Raw genomic sequence first — 16989 nt, forward strand, 5'->3', positions numbered from 1 at the left:
CTCATAGTGGCGGCGGTTCTCAAGCTTGATGCCTAGGCAGCTTTTCAGGGGCCCACTGGAGACCTTTGTGGGGTCACAGTCAGCAGTGCACCACTGCATCAGGGAGGTCACCGATGCCCTGCACTGGACAGCCAGTGAGTATGTCCGCTTCAGGACGGACTCTCACAGCCAGGCCCAGATATCCATCGGTTTCGGCACCATTGCCGGAGAACCACAGGTTTTAATGTTCATAGACTGCACCCATGTGGCCATCAGATCTCCCACCAGGCTACCACCTGCAGATGTCACCGTTAAGGGAATCCTCTCAATCTAGGTGAAGCTGGTATGTGATCACCGGAGATGCTTCATGCAAATCTGTGCCCGCTTCTCCGGCAGCTGCCATGACACCCTGGGTCCTGCGCCAGTCCCAGCTGCCACTGCTGTTCACTGAACTGGCTCAGATGGAGGGGTGGTTTCTTGGAGACAAGGGCTATCCCTTGCAGACATGGCTCTAGACACCAGTGAGAGACTCCACCACTGCTACAGAGGAGAGATACAACGCCAGCCACTGAGCTACATAAGCCACCATTGAGCAGGCAATCGACATGCTGAAAGAGCACTTCTAATGCTTGGATGGATAGGGTGATACCCTGTACTACGGGCCAAAAAGGCCAGCTCCTTTCTTTGCTGCTTGCTGTGCTCTGCACAACTACACACACAATAGGGGCCAGGCCTAGCATGATGAGGAGAGACATCAACAGGAAACCCCTTGGACTATGAGGACGCTGAGGATCTACAACAGGAAAGGCGCATGGGAGGGAAGATGGCACCCAAACTCTGCATGCAGGGCCAGCAGCGAGCTAGGGATGTACGGCAGTGGCTTATCAGACAAAGGCTCTCTGCTCCATAGGAACCGACATGAGCCCTGCAAGCCACACATCATCCTCGCTCACCTGCTGTGCACCAGTTCACAACTGCAGCATAGCTGTGCAAACCATTAGAGGCAGCAGCTGACTGAGCCAATGTCCTTGTCACTGTATCCGTGGAGACGCTCATGAGTAATGGTGGCACGGCAATGATGTTATTGCATACGTTTGTGCTCCTGAAGGGCCAACGGTGCAAAGGGGATGTGACATTGGCACTACATGTTGGCACACATCATTCACACAGATTAAAGGACACACATGTTGGCGTGGATCATTTAGTGAAAGACATATTGTGACACCCGTGCATTCCCATTCGTGTCAGTGTATTCTCTGTAAATGTTTGCGAGTGCCCCTTCTTGGTGCAATCTCTACGCTAGCAGCCTGACTGGAGGAAGGCTGCTGATCTGATTGCCCTTTGGCTGTGAATGCCTTTGGCACTCGTACCCTGCGTGCGCAAGGCCTAGAGGGCCCCAGCTGGCTGGAGGAGTGCTTGTTCATCCCCTGCCGCATTGGACCCTTTGATACCGGAAGGCCCCACGGCTACTCACCTCCTCTGCCCTCTCCAGCTGGACTGCCTTGTTCAGGAGGGGGGGGGGCCTCTTCTTACCATCGCTGGTGAAAAGGCCCTCCTGCCTTGCCTGCACAGCCTGGAGTAGAGTGAGCAGGGAGGCTTCACTGCATTGTGGGGCCACCCTAGAGCACTCCTCTGCCATCCTCGGCTTTTGGTGTGGTCCTTTAAATGCAAAGGTAACTCCACCGTGTAACTGCTCTAACTTCTGTCTGCATGGTTTGACTTGCACATGTTTGAAAACAAATGCAGGACTAGTGAGGAAATCTGTGTTGTTGTCATGGTTTTCAACTATTACACATTGACGCATGTTCATGAACACTTTGCTTCTGCAGCAGCTGATCATAGTTATTGGTGTAATATTTCTAGTTGGCAATGCAGGTAGAACATGAACATATTTTCCTGGTTTTTTTTGAACAAAGATGTTTAATTGCAGTTACATGTATTTTCACATAACAGTTAGCAGAGAAATGAATACAGATTCCAAATGCATATCTGTCTGCGGCTTTTCACAGTCAGATGATTAGAAGCCATGTACCATTAGAAGTATGTAAATATTCTTCAGTTATGGTTTTATTTCTGTTGTGTATTTGCCTTTTATGGTCTATTTAAGTCTCACATCCTGGAATGTGCAAAATTAAGATTATTCACTCAGGTGCGGCACACCTACAAGAAGCATTGTAACGCTTGAGTAGAAGAAGAGGATTCAAATTCATTGGAAACTGGGACACAGTAGGGTAGGTATGTGGCAGCAAAGCAGAAAGTGCTGGGGTAACTCAGCTGGTCAGGCAGCATCTGTGGAGAAAGAAGCAGAGTTAACTTTCAGGTCTGTGAACTTGGTCAAGTTAACTCTGCTTCCCTCTCTGCAGATACTGCCTGACCTGCTGAGTTTCTCCAGCATTTTCTGCTTTGCTGCCAGATTGACAACAGCCTCACTCTTCAACAGTGAGGTAAGTATTTCTTTGACAGCTGTCAGGAAGCAGGTGCTGGGGCACATAAAGTAGGTAATATGGGGTGGGGGGAGGCTCATCGCAGTGATGCAAATGCGCCCCGCGTGTAATATCACGGGGGCTTGACGGTGGCCACCGAATGTGGGCATGCCGTCGTGTTTAAAGGGCACCGCCGCGGAGCACGGCGCCCGAATAAAATTCAGGCCAGTGTGTCTGCCATTAAGACTCTGTTAAAACAGTGCATCTTTAAGGGAGAGAAGGTTCTGGAATTTCTGAGACACAGTATGCAGCAGCTGCATTTTTGTTACCCTGGGCAACAGCAGGAGAGAGGTCACATGGTAATGTTTCCACTTGGCTGTGTGTGGAATTGGCAGAAACTGACTGAAACCAGTTAGTTTGGATAGACTTTCCAGTGAAGCATACAGAAGAGAAAGAAGCTGTCTATTTCCTCTCAGCAAAAATTCTACAAGACGCTACAAGCCAAGTTAATTCCCTGATTAAAGAAGAAAAACCTTCTTTTTCAAGAAACCGTTTGTATTGCTGTACTCATCATTCAAAGAACTATTTAATGCTTGCTGCAGCAGAAGAATTGAATGCTTATCTACTGAAGGACTATTTTCATCAAATCCACGTGAAGACTTCAAGTGACCTTTGATTATCTTCACATTGGAAGACCTCATCCATCAGGAACATAACCTACAAAAATTTAATTATTTTATTTATTCTTAATCTATCTTCATAACTGAAGTTCCTCATCCCTGGAACCATTCTCATGAATCTTTTCTGTACTTTGTCCAATGCCGTCACATCTTTCCTAAAGTGCAGCACCCAGAACTCGATGCAATTCTCCAGCTGAGGCCGAACTTATACAAGTTCAAGATAACTTCCTTGCTCTTGTACTCTATGTCCCTATTAATAAAGCCCAGGATACTGTATGCTTTATTAACCACTCTCTCAACCTGTCCTGCCACCTTCAATGACTTATGCACATATACACCTAGGTCCCTCTGCTCCTGCACCCCCTTTAGAATTTTACCCTTTATTCTATATTGTCTCTCCATGTTCTTCCTACCAAAATGAATCACTTCACATTTCTCTGCATTGAATTTCATCTGCCACCTGTCTGCCTATTCCACCAAATCTGTTTATGTCCTTTTGAAGTTCTACACTATCCTCTTCACAGTTCATAATGCTTCCAAGTTTCTTATCATCTGCAAACTTTGAAATTGTGCCCTGTACACCAAGGTCTAGGTCATTAAAATATACCAGAAAAAGCAAGGGTCCCAACACTGATCTCTGGGGAACTCCACTACAAACCTTCCACCAGCCCGAAAAACATCTATTAACCACTACTCTTTGTTTCCTACTACTCAGCCAATTTCATATCTGTATTGCTACCGTCCCTTTTATTCCACGAGCTACGGGTTTTCTCACAAGTCTGTTGTGTGGCACTGTATCAAACGCCTTTTGAATGTCCACATATACCACTTCAACAGAATTGCCCTCATCAACCCTCTCTGTTCCCTCCTCAAAAAACTCCAGCAAGTTAGTTAACATGATTTTCCCTTAAGAAATCCATGCTGGCTTTCCTTAATTAACTCTCATTTGTCCATGTGGCTATTAATTTTGTCCCGAATTAATTTTCTAGACGTTTTCCCATCACTGAAGTTAAACTATCTGGCCTGTAGTTGCTGGGTTTATCTTTACACCCTTTTTTGAACAAATATTTGCAATTCTCCAGTCCTCTAGCACAACCCCCGAGTCTAAGGAAGACTGAAAAGTTCTGGCCAGTGCCTCTGCAATTTCCACACTCACATCCTTCAGTATCCTTCGATGCATCACATTGGGTCCTGGTGTTATATCCACTTTAAGGACAGACAGCCTATCTAATACTTCCACTTTATCAATTTTAAACCCCTCCTCTTTCAACATTGCCTGGGTTGCATCTTTTTCCTTCGTAAAGACACTTGCAAAGTATTCATTTAATACCTCAGCTATACCCTCTGCCTTCATGTGTAAATCCCCTTTCTGGTCCGTAATCAGCCCCACTCCTCCTTTTACCACCCTTTTACTATTTATATGCCTAGAGAAAACTTTGGGATTTCCTTTAATGCTAGTTGGCAGTTTCTTTTCATGCTCTCTCTTTGCTTCTCTTATTTGCTTTTTCACTTCCCCTCTGCGACTTCTATATTCAGCTTGGTTCTCAATAGTATTTTCTACCAGGCATCTGTCATAGGTTTCTTGTATAATAAGGTACAGTCTATACCATTGTAATAGCATTAGTAGTTGCAGCAGAGTTTCTGGGTAAGGAGAATATTTCCCTCAGTGACTTGACTACTTTAACTAAGAATAAACTAAAAGAATTGGTGGCAAAATTGGGGTTAGAATTGAAATCAGGTACCAAAAAAGCAGTGATAATTGACCTAATAGCCCAACATCTAAAATTAGAAGAAGATGAGGAAGAAGAAGATAGTAAATCAGAGAGTGATGCAGTGGAATTGGCTAAGATTTGGTTGGAAATTATAAAACTTGAGCAAGAAAAAGAAATAGCAATAAGAAAGCTTGAGGCTGAAAAAGAATTAAGAAAACTTGAACTTGAAAAAGAGGAAAGGGAGAAAGAGAGGGAATTTAGGTTAAGAGAGATGGAACTAAGACAAAGGGGCGGTTTTGACCCCAGGGAACATTCGAGTCAGGAAGAATCTGAATTCAGCTCAGGACTCAGCCAAAAGTTGTTTATATTTAGACAAGCTCTTCCTAAGTTTGAGGAAAGGAACGTAGAGACATTTTTCATATCTTTTGAAAAAATAGCCAAACAGATTAAATGGCTGAAGGAAAGCTGGATACTGCTGTTGCAAAGCAGGTTGAGAGGCAGAGCTCATGAAGTTTATACCATGCTTCCTGAAGAGGCTTCTGCAGATTATGAGATGGCAAAAAAGGCTATTCTCGCTGTGTATGAGTTAGTCCCTGAAGCTTACCATCAGAAGTTTTGGAACTTATGGGGATTGGCTGCAAAATTTGAGAGGGTGAAGCAAATTAATTTTGGCCATTGGATACATGCATTAAAGATGGAAACCATGTATGAGAACCTTCAAGAGTTGATTGGAGGAATTTAAAAACTCCATTCCTTCAGGAGTGAGAACTCATGTAGATAACCTGAAAGTTTTGAAAGCTAGGCAAGTAGTGGAAATTGCTGATGATTTTGAGCTTGTGAATAAGCCAAAACCTTTTGTCCGTCACCCCCATAAACCCGAGAAGGATGGAAAGTGGGAGAGTGAAAGGAAGGCAAGTAGTCGGGGACAAGAAGGAACAGCTGGGAATGTCCCAGGATCACCTCCTCAGGCCAGAAAGGAAGGTGCTGAGGGTAGAAGTGAGGTTTGCAAGCAAAGTGTTATCATTGCCACAAAACGGGTTATCTTCATTCAGAATGCTGTAAATTGCGAGGTAAACCCATAGGACTTGTTGGGGTATGTAAAGCTAATGCAGAGGAAAATAATCTGACAGAGTATAGCACACCAGGCTATAGCTTTAACAACAGCTGTAAAACCAGATACTAAACCTAAAGTAAGTGTAGAGGTTAAGAATAAAATACCCGAAAATTATAATGAATTTTTGTCAAAGGGGAAAGTAACTCCATATCCTGTAAGTGAGGCAGGAAAACCTATCATTATACTCAGGAATACAGGAGCAACCCAAACACTCTTGCTGGGGAAAGATATAACGTTTCCACCAGAGAGCGCCTTGAATGCTAAAGTTTTAGTTAACGGAGTTGGCAGGGAGTGTGTACCCTTACCTTTATATAAAATATGCCATGAGAATGACTTAATATCTGGGATAGTAACTGTAGGAGTTGTCCACAGTTTGGCAGTAGAGGGAATGGATCTACTTCTAGGAAATTATTTGGCCAGATCAAAAGTATCAGTTTCTCCGATAATTACAGAGGAACCAAGTGAAGTTAGGGAAACGGAGCAATCACAGGAGCAAGTTCCAGGAATATTTCCTGCGTGTGTAGTCACCAGAGCAATGGCGAAACAGGATACATTGTTGGAGGTAAATTGGCACCACAAACAGATAGCCAAGTATCTGAAACCTTATTTGGGGATTTAGATAATCCAAATGAGATGTTTAACAGATTTTCTATCTTTTCAGCACAGCAAACTGATCCAGAGAATAACCGAATAGCACAGATGGCTCTGACAAAATCTTTGTCGAAAGGAGTTCTGGAAGGCTATTAAATGGCAAACGGGGTCTTGAGGAGGAAATGGAGACTGCCTCATAGACCTGCAGACGAAGACTGGACAGTTGTTGAACAGATAGTGGTACCACCTAAATATCACCAGGGATTATTAAGGTTGACACATGACATTCCTTTTGTAGGACATAGGAGAATTCGGAAGACCAATTCACGCATAAACCAACATTATTACTGGCCAGGTCTTACAAAGGATGTGGGACAATTTTGTCGGACCTGACTTACATGTCAAATGGTGGGAAACCCGCAACCTACCATAAAACCGGCACCACTAGTTCCCATACCAGCGATTGAGCAACCATTCAGCAGGGTATTGGTAGACTGTGTAGGACCCTTGCCAAAAACAAAAACAGGACATCAATACATACTTACTATCATGGATATGGCTACTTGATTTCCAGAGGCCATTCCTTTGAGGACAATCTCTGCTTCTCTCTCCACAGATGCTGCCAGACCTGCTGAGTATTTCCAGCATTTCTTGTTTTTATTATAGTAGAGAAGTTAACCCATTTCTTTACGAGATATGGGTTACCACTTGAAGTTCAATTGGTTCTAGTTTCATGTCCAAGATATTTCAAGAAGTCATGGGCAATTTGGGGATTAGACAGTTGAAATCTTCAGCATATCACCCACAGTCACAGGAAGCTTTAGAGAGATACCACCAAACTCTCAAAACAATGATTAGAACATACTGTCATGAATATCTGCATAACTGGGATAAAGGAGAAGACTTTCTTTTATTTGCCAACAGAGACACATTGAATGTGTTTACCGGCTTCAATCTTTTCGAACTGGTTTACAGACATGAAGTAAGAGGTCCTCTAAAACTCATAAAAGACAGATTCTTGGAACAAAAGAATGAATCTTCGATATTGGACTATGTATCTGTGTTCCGGGAAAGGCTCATAAAAGCTTGCAGTGTGGCTCAGGAACACCTTAAAGCATCTCAAACCAATATGAAAAAATGGGCAGACAAGAATGCAAAAGCCTGCAATTTTCAATCAGGGGATGAAATATTGGTGTTGTTACAGTTACAGGGGGAATCATTAAAAGCACAGTTCAGTGACCCATATAGAGTGATCAAAAGAGTGGGTAAGATAGATTCCTTGATTGTCACTGATTGCCAGAAGAAGAACCGGTTGTGTCACATCGATATGTTAAAGCAGTATTATTGCAGGGAGGAGGTTAAGCCAGTACAGGTAATCGGGACTGTTGAGAAGGAAAGGAATAGTGAGGATGGGGCAGAAGGAGGCCTAGAAAATTCTCAGATTGAACCTCCAACTATCAGATTAGTGAATACAGAATGGCTAGGAAAATTGGACAACATGCTTTCGCACTTAGAGACAAAATAACGTGAAGACCTAACCTGGCTTTTCACAACATTTAAGAGCTTGTAGGGATAAGCTGGGATGTACAACCTTAGTCACACATGATGTGGGAGTAGGGGGAACCATTCCTTTAAAACATCCTTGCCGCTTAGGTCCAGACAGACAGGCCCAAGTGGAAGCAGAGGTCCAATGCATGCCAGACAGCAGTTTAGTTGAACCTAGTCAGGACAGCTGGAATTCGCAGGTGGTCTTGATGCCTAAACCTGATGGGTCGGCTCAAAGTTGCATCGACTACAGAAAAGTCACTGTGGTAATGAAGGCAGACTCCTACCCAAATTCCCATTTACAGGACTATATGGACTGATTGGGCAACACCATGTGTCTTAAAGAGACAGATGTGATGGAGGGATACTGTTAAATTCCTTTGACACCCCAAGATAAGAAAAAGTCAGCTTCTGTTCCACCAGACAGGGTTTTCCAGTGTCAAGTGATGCCACACAGGCTAAGGGGTACTCGAGAAACTTCTCAGAGAATAGTGAACCCAGTAGTGGTCAGTGCTCCTAGCTGTGCAGTTCACCTGGCTGAGGTAATAGACAATAGGGACACTTGGAAGGAAAACATGAAATAACTGGGAGGCAATGCTTGGAAATTTGAAGTGGGTTAATTGGGACAACCTTTTGAAAATTTAAAGCCGAAAATGTTCTGGTGGAACTTGTTGCTGTGATCTTACCATTTTTGAAAAATTGTATATCTGTAAATGTGGGAAAAAATGGTAGTTTTTTTTCAATTTATATTTTTTACATTGTAATGAAACGCATTTCGGGAATGGCATTTCATTCCGCCAGCGGCGAAGGTGTCGTGATCCTGCTTTTTTTCAGGAAACGTGGTGTGTCGTTAAGACAGCAAAGGATCAGTACTGCTTTAAGAACAAGCAAGCCTCAGGAGTTACTGAGAAGGTGCATCCTCGTTGCCTCGGATTCAGCCACTCAGAGACGGAGGATCGACATACAATGTTGCGATTAACTTTTAAACTGGCTTTTTATTTGAGACAGACTGTTCTAACACAGACAGACAGCTGGGCCAGCATGAACTCAAAGAGATCTCTTTTAATTTAAACTGAAGGAAGAATTTAAATTGTGACTTTTTTTTATTATTCCTCAAAATTCTAAAGACAGGCTGATTCTATTGAAAGTGGTTGCAAGTTGTTGCTCTGCTGTGGTCATCACTGGAAAAAAGAAGTTTGAAGCTTCGGATGTCAGACTGTTTTCCTTTCCTCATCGGACCCTGGAAGATTGCGAGTGGACTTTAATCAGAGAATTGTTCATTGGGAAGTATAAATCTGCAAGGACACTAATTTTTCTATGTTTTTATCTTAGCAGTGTTTAAGAATTTAGTTTTTTCTAATAAACAGTTAATTTGTTGATCTAAAGACACCTGGTTTGGTTCACCTCATTCGGGGGTTAATAGATGGTTCAATTCTTCTGTGGTTTTCTTTAATTTGGAAAGTTTAAAGTGATATGTTAGGCGATCTGTGGAGTTATGGGACTGAATTGACAGTGCGTTGCTTCCACCGCAATCAGAATCATATATTTCAATTGGGGGCTTTGTCTTGAGCAGTCGCGAAGTAACAATGGCTAAATTGCTCAGGAGTACATTGTCCTGGTGTGAACGTTGTCTCCAGGGATTTTCTGTTCCAATACTACTAACCCAATTTCAAAATTTAAAGATTGTACTTTTAGTACCAACTCCACTACTTGTTCATTTGAGGTTGTTGTAAATATCATTCTATTCCTAGGATAAGTGAAAGCACTCGAGTTAAATATTCCATGAGTAAGATAATAAATGTCTAACATAATATTCAAATCCATTTTACTGTGGCCAAGATCTCATGATACTTTACACAATTTAAAGAAATATATCCAAGTCAAATCCACGCAGGTGTAGTCAGGAACAGGAGGCACAGAATGAGTGGGTATGGTGATGGTGGGGGAAGGTTTGTTAACATTTAGAACAGTTTTCCCTAATATTTAAGCAATACTAGAAATAAAACTAGCAATCTGTTGATTTATTTCCTGTGGCTTTCATATAGAAAGACAAACTTGACTTTAATCTTGATTGGTTAGATCATACAAATTAAAAACAACTACTCATTAATGAGATCACAATAGTAATACATGCACTGTGCATTAGTCAAAGTTCCACTGACTTCAATGCCAGTCAAGCAATTCAGTGATAGTTTTGTGTTTCTAAAATTCTGAAGACTACTTTTTCTTCCAGAATTGGCTATAATCATCAACTTTAAATTCATCTTCAAATTGCTCCTCTTTCATTTTGGCTCTCTTGGGGTCACGTTTGCGCATTCTTGCTTTCCGTTCAGCTTCTGGCAAAAGGGAAACATCGACTGGCATCTGTAACAAATCATTTCATTAGTATTCAAGAAATTATTTTCAAATAACCTGGGTGCCCTGATTACCCTGTGTTAACGCTCAGAAATACATACAAATCACAACAGGAAAACATGCATTCCAGCCTAACGTGATACAAATGAACAAAAGATGTTTTGGTTTTAAAGTATAGGCAGAATATGAAGACCATTCACAATGGATGAAATGTCCACTAGGATAAATTATTGTGAGAATGCAAAATTGCTTCTTTGCCACTGCAGCAGTGACTTATATTTGACTTCACCTCTACCTTGAAGCAGGGTTTGATTATAGAAGATTAAGGGGTGATTTAATTGAGCTGTTTTAAGATAATTTAAAAAGGGTAGATGGAAAATATTTCTTCTGGTGTTGATATTCAGAACAAGTGGGTAAAACCTTAAAATTAGAGCTGGGCCATTCAGTGGTGATGTCATTAAGCAGCTTCATGCAACAAGCAGTGGAAACTTGGAACTCTCTCTCCGAAGAGCTGTTGAGGCTAAGTCAATTGAAAATTTCAAAACTAAGATTGATCGCTTTTTATTACGCAAGGATATTAAGATACAGATCCGTTATGATCTAATGCATTGGCGTGAGGGGTTGAATGGCCTACTCTTGTTCCTATGTTTCTGGTGCTCTAGTTAATGCAGTGAACTATTTACAATAAGTCTGAGATATCAAGCATAACTAACAATCTAAATTCAGTGTAGAAAGATTACTGCTTATTAATTTTGACTTTAAATCTAACTTTTCACTCAATAGAGCCATGAAATAATTTTTAATATAAAAATAAGATCAGAAAATGCTGAAAATACTCAGCAGGTTAGGCAGCATCTGTGTTCATCAGACTGATGAAAGGTCATCAACCTTAAATATTAACTCTGTTTCTCTCTCTCTCTCCACAGATGCTGCCTGACCTGCTGAGTATTTTCAGCATTTTATTTCAGGTTCCCAGCATCTGCAGTATTTTGCTTTTGTACAAGTTATTTTTATTACACAGTAAGAAAGGGACTGTGGTCCCTCACTATGCTCTGTAATTCCTTGATGCTCTTGTTGGTATTTGTTTACTACTGCCAGTTACTGGCATGGACCTGTTATGACAAATGGCCTGTTTCTGTGCTGTTAATACTTTGTACGGCAGGAAATCTAAAGCAGCAACTGCTCTCTCCTTTTTAGATTTCACCTGATGTCTCACGTTTCAGAAAAAAAAGAGTGAAAGTCTGATCTACAATAGTACCTATGTTTTTGTTAAATGTCAGCCCTTTAAATCATACAGATCACTTGCAGTGGTACATGTACAAATAAGAGTAGGTCTTCAGATCAACAGAAAAACTCCAGACTGAAGTATTCTCCTGACTCTACAATACGATACATTTTCCCCAGCTGACCAATATTAGCAAAAAACGGGGAAGCCCCATCTTTAGTCATGCGGGCTTCTTCATTAGCATTAGCAAATAGGAAACATATACCATAGGTTTCATGTAGTTTATACTCTGCTAATATGAGTAGATGCCCATTCCCTAGCACATACTCCTTTCCATGAATAACAGTAAGTCTTCTGTAACAAGCGTATTAGGGTTTGTATACTCCATAAATACATCTACAGGTGCAGAGACTTTTAAAACCTCAGCTTCATAGCAGAAAATATGACTTTTGTATGTCTGCATTACATGCAGTATGAACACGATGTGTGTACATCTTCATTCTTTACCTTAAACAGCATTTTTCTTAAATTTGGCAACTAGTAATATACAAAATGTTTTTGTTAAAGGTAATGTTCTGACCATAAAAGTTCACCCCTTTTGAAACAAGCATGACATTGAACAAATTACTAAAGGTTTTTATTTAATAATCTGTGCGGTGCTGTGTTCTGAGCTAAGTGATCAAGAGCTGAGTTACTATTCCAAATATTTATATTTCCTATAGTCCTACAGGCTACCTGCTAAAGAGATCTATGTAAGTGGGTTGATAAAGAGATGTATATACACCCCCACCTGGGCCTCTTATTTTCTAATGCTTAGTTTCAGGATGACATTGGAAGCCAGCTACTCATTCTTCTCAGTATAATATTTGATTTGGGAAACCCATGAACATGGAAAAAAAACTTAGCTTAAAGTCTTACTCTATGAAACTATTCATTAAAAAATAACTTGTGAAATACTTTTGTGTTAAAATGTTGTAATGGAAAATTAAGAAAAAAAACTTGTATTTATATGGTACCTTATTAGGTCTTGGAAATATTCAAGCACTTCACAAACAATAAATTAGCTTTGGATTTTTTCAACAAAATTTCTGCTCCCCCCGCCCCCCCAAAACCCCTACATTGAAACAATAATTGTTTAATCCTTACAGTAATAATTCTTTTAGGCTCCTTGTATCGGATATTGATAGTCGATCCGTCAGGTTGAACCAGCAGAACAGGATACAGCCTGGCATAGACTTGTCTTCCACATCGAACTATTGACGTTCTATTAGAATTGTTCCGTCTGGGAATACTGTGCACAGAATACACGGCAGGAAGCAATCTTTCAGAAGAATTTAGCTGTAAAGAACTGTAAAAAGTAAAAATATTTACCAATAAATTTAAAGCAATGAATACTCAAACAGTTAAAGCACATGCATACTCAACAACATATCAATCCTGTGTGTGAACTTCAGTAATGGTGGAAGAAATGGATTTGAATGTAGAATTAAATTGTCAAAATTACATCTACGAAAAGTTAATTTCTTAACTAAAATTCAGACCTTTGGTTTCCTTTAGTTAGGTTAATATTGTACAGGATACAGGGAGTTCAAATAATCATGTTTTTTTAGCTATATTTTCCCTTTTGAGAAAAGACTTCATTTATATAGTGCCTTTCACAACCACAGATCATTCCAAAGTGTTTTTTTTTGCCAATGTAAAGTGCATTTGAAGTGTAGTAATGTTATAATGTAGGAAATGTGGCAGACAATTTGCGCACGAGCCCCCATTACGTGTTAACGACCAGATAATTTTTTTTGTTGGTTTAAGAATAAATATTGGCCAGGAAAGCAAGAGTAACTCGCCTGTTCTTCAAAATAAATTCAGTCTAAGGATAAGGGGTAAGCCATTTAGGACTGAGATGAGGAGAGATTTCTTCACCCAGAGTGGTGAACCTGTGGAATTCTCTACCATGGAAAGCAGCTGAGGCCAAATCATTAAATATATTCAAGAAAGAGTTAGATATAGTTCTTAGAGCTAATGAAATCAAGGGATACAGGGAGAAAGCAGGAACAGGTTGCTGAGTTTGGATGATCAGCCATGATCGTATTGAATGGCGGAGCAAGCTCGAAGGGCCGAATGGCCTACTCCTGCTATTTTTCTATGTTTCTAAAATAGGGTCATGGGATCATATGTCCACTTGAGCCATGATCTTGGTTCAATGGCTCCTCTGAAAAGTGGTATCTCCGATAGTGTAAGACTCCCTGAGCACTGCACTGAAATGTTAGCCTAGAATTTGTGCTCAAGTTTCTGGAGTGAGATTTAAACTTACATCCTTCTAACTCAGAGGCCAGAGTGTACCAACTGAGCCAAGGCTCACTATATAAGTGATCCATGGTGGAAAAACTGCACAGAGATATTCAGACAGATGTCCAAATGCTTGCTCAAAGAGGTAGATTTTAAGAAGCATCTTACAAGGAGGAGGTAAAGGTATAGGGAGGGAATTCCACAGCTTAGGGTCTTGACAGTTGAAGGCACAGTCACCACTGGTGAGGCAATTAAAATCAGAGTGCTCAAGAGGCCAGAATTAAAGGAACACAGATATCTGAGGGTTCTGAGGCTGGAGGACATTACAGAGATAGGGAGGGACGAGGTCATACAGGGATTTGAAAACATGGATGAGAATTTTAAAATCAAGACATTGATGAGTAAGAAAATGGACAGGGCGGCACAGCGGGGCAGTGGTTAGCACCGCAGCCTCACAGCTCCAGCGACCTGGGTTCAATTCTGGGTACTGCCTGTGTGGAGTTTGCAAGTTCTCCCTGTGTCTGCGTGGGTTTCCTCCGGGTGCTCTGATTTCCTCCCACATGCCAAAAGACTTGCAGGTTGATAGGTAAATTGGCCATTATAAATTGCCCCTAGTATAAGTAGGTGGTAGGGAAATATAGTGACAGGTGGGGATGTGGTAAGAATATGGGATTAGTGTAGGATTAGTATAAATGGGTGGTTGAAGTTCGGCACAGACTCGGTGGGCCAAAGGGCCTGTTTCAGTGCTGTATCACTAACTAACAAATGGATGACCTCGAGTTTAGACAGTAAAATGTGGGAGGCCAGTTGGGAATGCATTGGAATAATCAAATCTAGAGGTAACAAAGGCATGGGTGAGGGTATGAGCAGCAGATTGAGACGAGGCAAGGGCAGAGGCAATGTTACAGAGGTGAAAATAGACAATCTTAGTGATGGCGGTCAGAAGCTCACCTTGGGTTCAAATATGTCACCAAGGGTGTGAACAGTCTGGTTGAGCCTTAAGACAGTTACCCAAAGATACAATAATGGTTTACAAATTTTGGGAAATGATGAGCAGAAAAGGATGTCACATCAGCTTAATTCTGAACCCCAAATTATTGCAAATCACTTTAAAAGATATGAATCCACTTATTTTCCCAAAGGCATTGACATTATTAGACCATGAGTGCTAACAAAAGGCATTAGAGGATTGCTAGACACCTCTGCACAAACACTGCTTTCCTTGAGTTTGTATGGAATCAGTTATTCCAACAAGATAGACAAATCCATAGCAGAAGTCAGAGGGAAAGTTCAACTTTAGATGTGTTGATCATTCTTACTTGGACAGCTGACCTTTATTTTTCATGTAAGACTTCAGTTTGCATGTGACATCAAAACAAATACAGGTACGGGTACAGAGACGCTCGCTGACTTCGTTAATAGTGTATCTAAATTTGGCAACTGATGTAATACACTCTCATAACATTTTAATTTTAAACTTTCTGGCTGTCCCCGGACTGCTTTCCAAATTCAGTTTTATGATAAATTTAACCAGCGCCCTGACTGGCACACAGATTTCAGCATGGATACAGAAAGCCCCAACTTTGCTCTCTCTGTCACTCCTCCGCCTTGCCTCCAACAGACCAAGACGCGCACAACTCGATCCGATATTTGTTTAAAATGTTCAGTATTTAACGGTTTTAATCTCGCGCCAATACCTACGGCAAAAACCGCCACAGCCGCGCGCTCCACGGTGACGCCATTCGCAGAACCCGGAAGTGTTCAGCGTACGAACCGCGTCCTGACGGCAACAGCGGCTCACGGTAGTGGTTCCGACTTATTGGCCCGGCCTGGGTCTGAATTGAATAAAAGCAAAATACTGCAGCTACTGGAAATCTGAAACAAAACACAAGAAATGCTGGAAATTCTCAGCAGGTCTGGCAGCATCTGTGGAGAGAGAAGCAGAGTTAACGTTTCAGGTCCGTGACCTTTCATCAGAACTGGCAAATATTAGAAATGTAACAGGTTTTAAGCAAATAAAGCAGGGGTTGGGGCAAGAGATAACAAAAGAGGTGTTGATAGGTCAGAGGGTCACAGAGAATAACTGACCAAAAGGTCATGGAGCAAAGGCAAATGGTATGTTAATGCTGTGGTGAAAGACAAAGCATCAGGGTGTTAATTGACAGAAAACGGAATAGCCCTGGCCCCAAGCCCAAACATGGGGAAAAAAACAGTAGTTAGGCACACTCGAAACAAACTAAAATCAAATAACCAAAGAAAAAAGAACAAAAAAGGCCAAGGGCGGGGGCGGGGTGCCATCATGCTCTGAAATTGTTGAACTCAATGTTCAGTCCAGCAGGCTGTAGCGTGCCTAATCAGTAAATGAGATGCTGTTCCTCGAGCTTGCGTTGATGTTCGCTGGAACACTGCAGCAATACCAGGACAGAGATGTGGGCATGAGAGCAGGGGGGAATGTTGAAATGGCAAGCAACTGGAAGCTCAGGGTCATGCTTTCGGACTGAGCGAGGTGTTCCGCAAAGCAGTCCCCCAATCTGCGTTTGGTCTCCGCAGTGTAGAAGAGACCACATCGTGAGCAGCGAATACAGTATACTAAATTGAAAGAAGTACAAGTAAATCGCAACTTCACCTGCAAGGAATGTTTGTGACCTTGGATAGTGAGGAGAGAGGAGGGAAATGAGCTGGTATTACACCTCCTACGATTGCGTGGGAAGGTGATGTGGGAAGGAGATGAGGTGGTGGGGGTAATGGAGGAGTGGACCAGGGTGTCGTGGAGGGAACGATCCCTTTGGAATGCTGATGGGGAGGGGACGGGAAGAGACGTTTGGTAGTGGCGGAAATGGCGGAGGATGATCCTTTGGATGTGGAGGCTGGTGGGATGAAAAGTGAGGACAAGGGGAACCCTGTCGCAGTTCTGGGAGGGGGGGGAGGGGGGAAGGGGTGAGGGTAGAGGTGCGGGAAATGGGCCGGACATGGTAGAGGACCCTGTCAATCACAGTGGTGGGGGGCGGAGGGGGAGTCCTTGGTTGAGGAAAAAGGAAGACATTTCAGAAGCACTGTCGTGGAAGCTTGCATCATCAGA

At 42.0% G+C, this 16989-nt stretch overlaps 1 protein-coding gene across 1 annotated transcript; it reads right to left on the minus strand.

Moving 5' to 3' along the window:
* Positions 1 to 10064: 10064 nt before the first annotated feature.
* On the minus strand, positions 10065 to 15712 carry mrpl55 (mitochondrial ribosomal protein L55). Its single transcript, XM_068037168.1, has 3 exons — positions 15612 to 15712; positions 12771 to 12972; positions 10065 to 10408 (listed from the first exon to the last, which is right to left on the minus strand). The coding sequence occupies exons 1-3, from the start codon at positions 15650 to 15652 to the stop codon at positions 10262 to 10264; spliced, it is 390 nt and encodes a 129-aa protein (XP_067893269.1). The 5' UTR covers positions 15653 to 15712; the 3' UTR covers positions 10065 to 10261.
* Positions 15713 to 16989: the final 1277 nt, after the last annotated feature.

Source organism: Heterodontus francisci, chromosome 8, assembly GCF_036365525.1.
Source record: "Heterodontus francisci isolate sHetFra1 chromosome 8, sHetFra1.hap1, whole genome shotgun sequence".
In the NCBI taxonomy this organism is placed as follows: Eukaryota; Metazoa; Chordata; class Chondrichthyes; order Heterodontiformes; family Heterodontidae; genus Heterodontus; species Heterodontus francisci.

What these genes read in the sequence shown, in the direction of transcription:
- mrpl55 (XM_068037168.1), bottom strand. Translation starts at nt 15,652, where the DNA reads ATGGCGTCACCGTGGAGCGCGCGGCTGTGGCGGTTTTTGCC. An exon ending in CGGCTGTGGCGGTTTTTGCC is followed by an intron (nt 12,973 to 15,611) that starts GTAGGTATTGGC and finishes TACTTTTTACAG; the next exon opens with TTCTTTACAGCTAAATTCTT. An exon ending in AGCCTAAAAGAATTATTACT is followed by an intron (nt 10,409 to 12,770) that starts GTAAGGATTAAA and finishes GATTTGTTACAG; the next exon opens with ATGCCAGTCGATGTTTCCCT.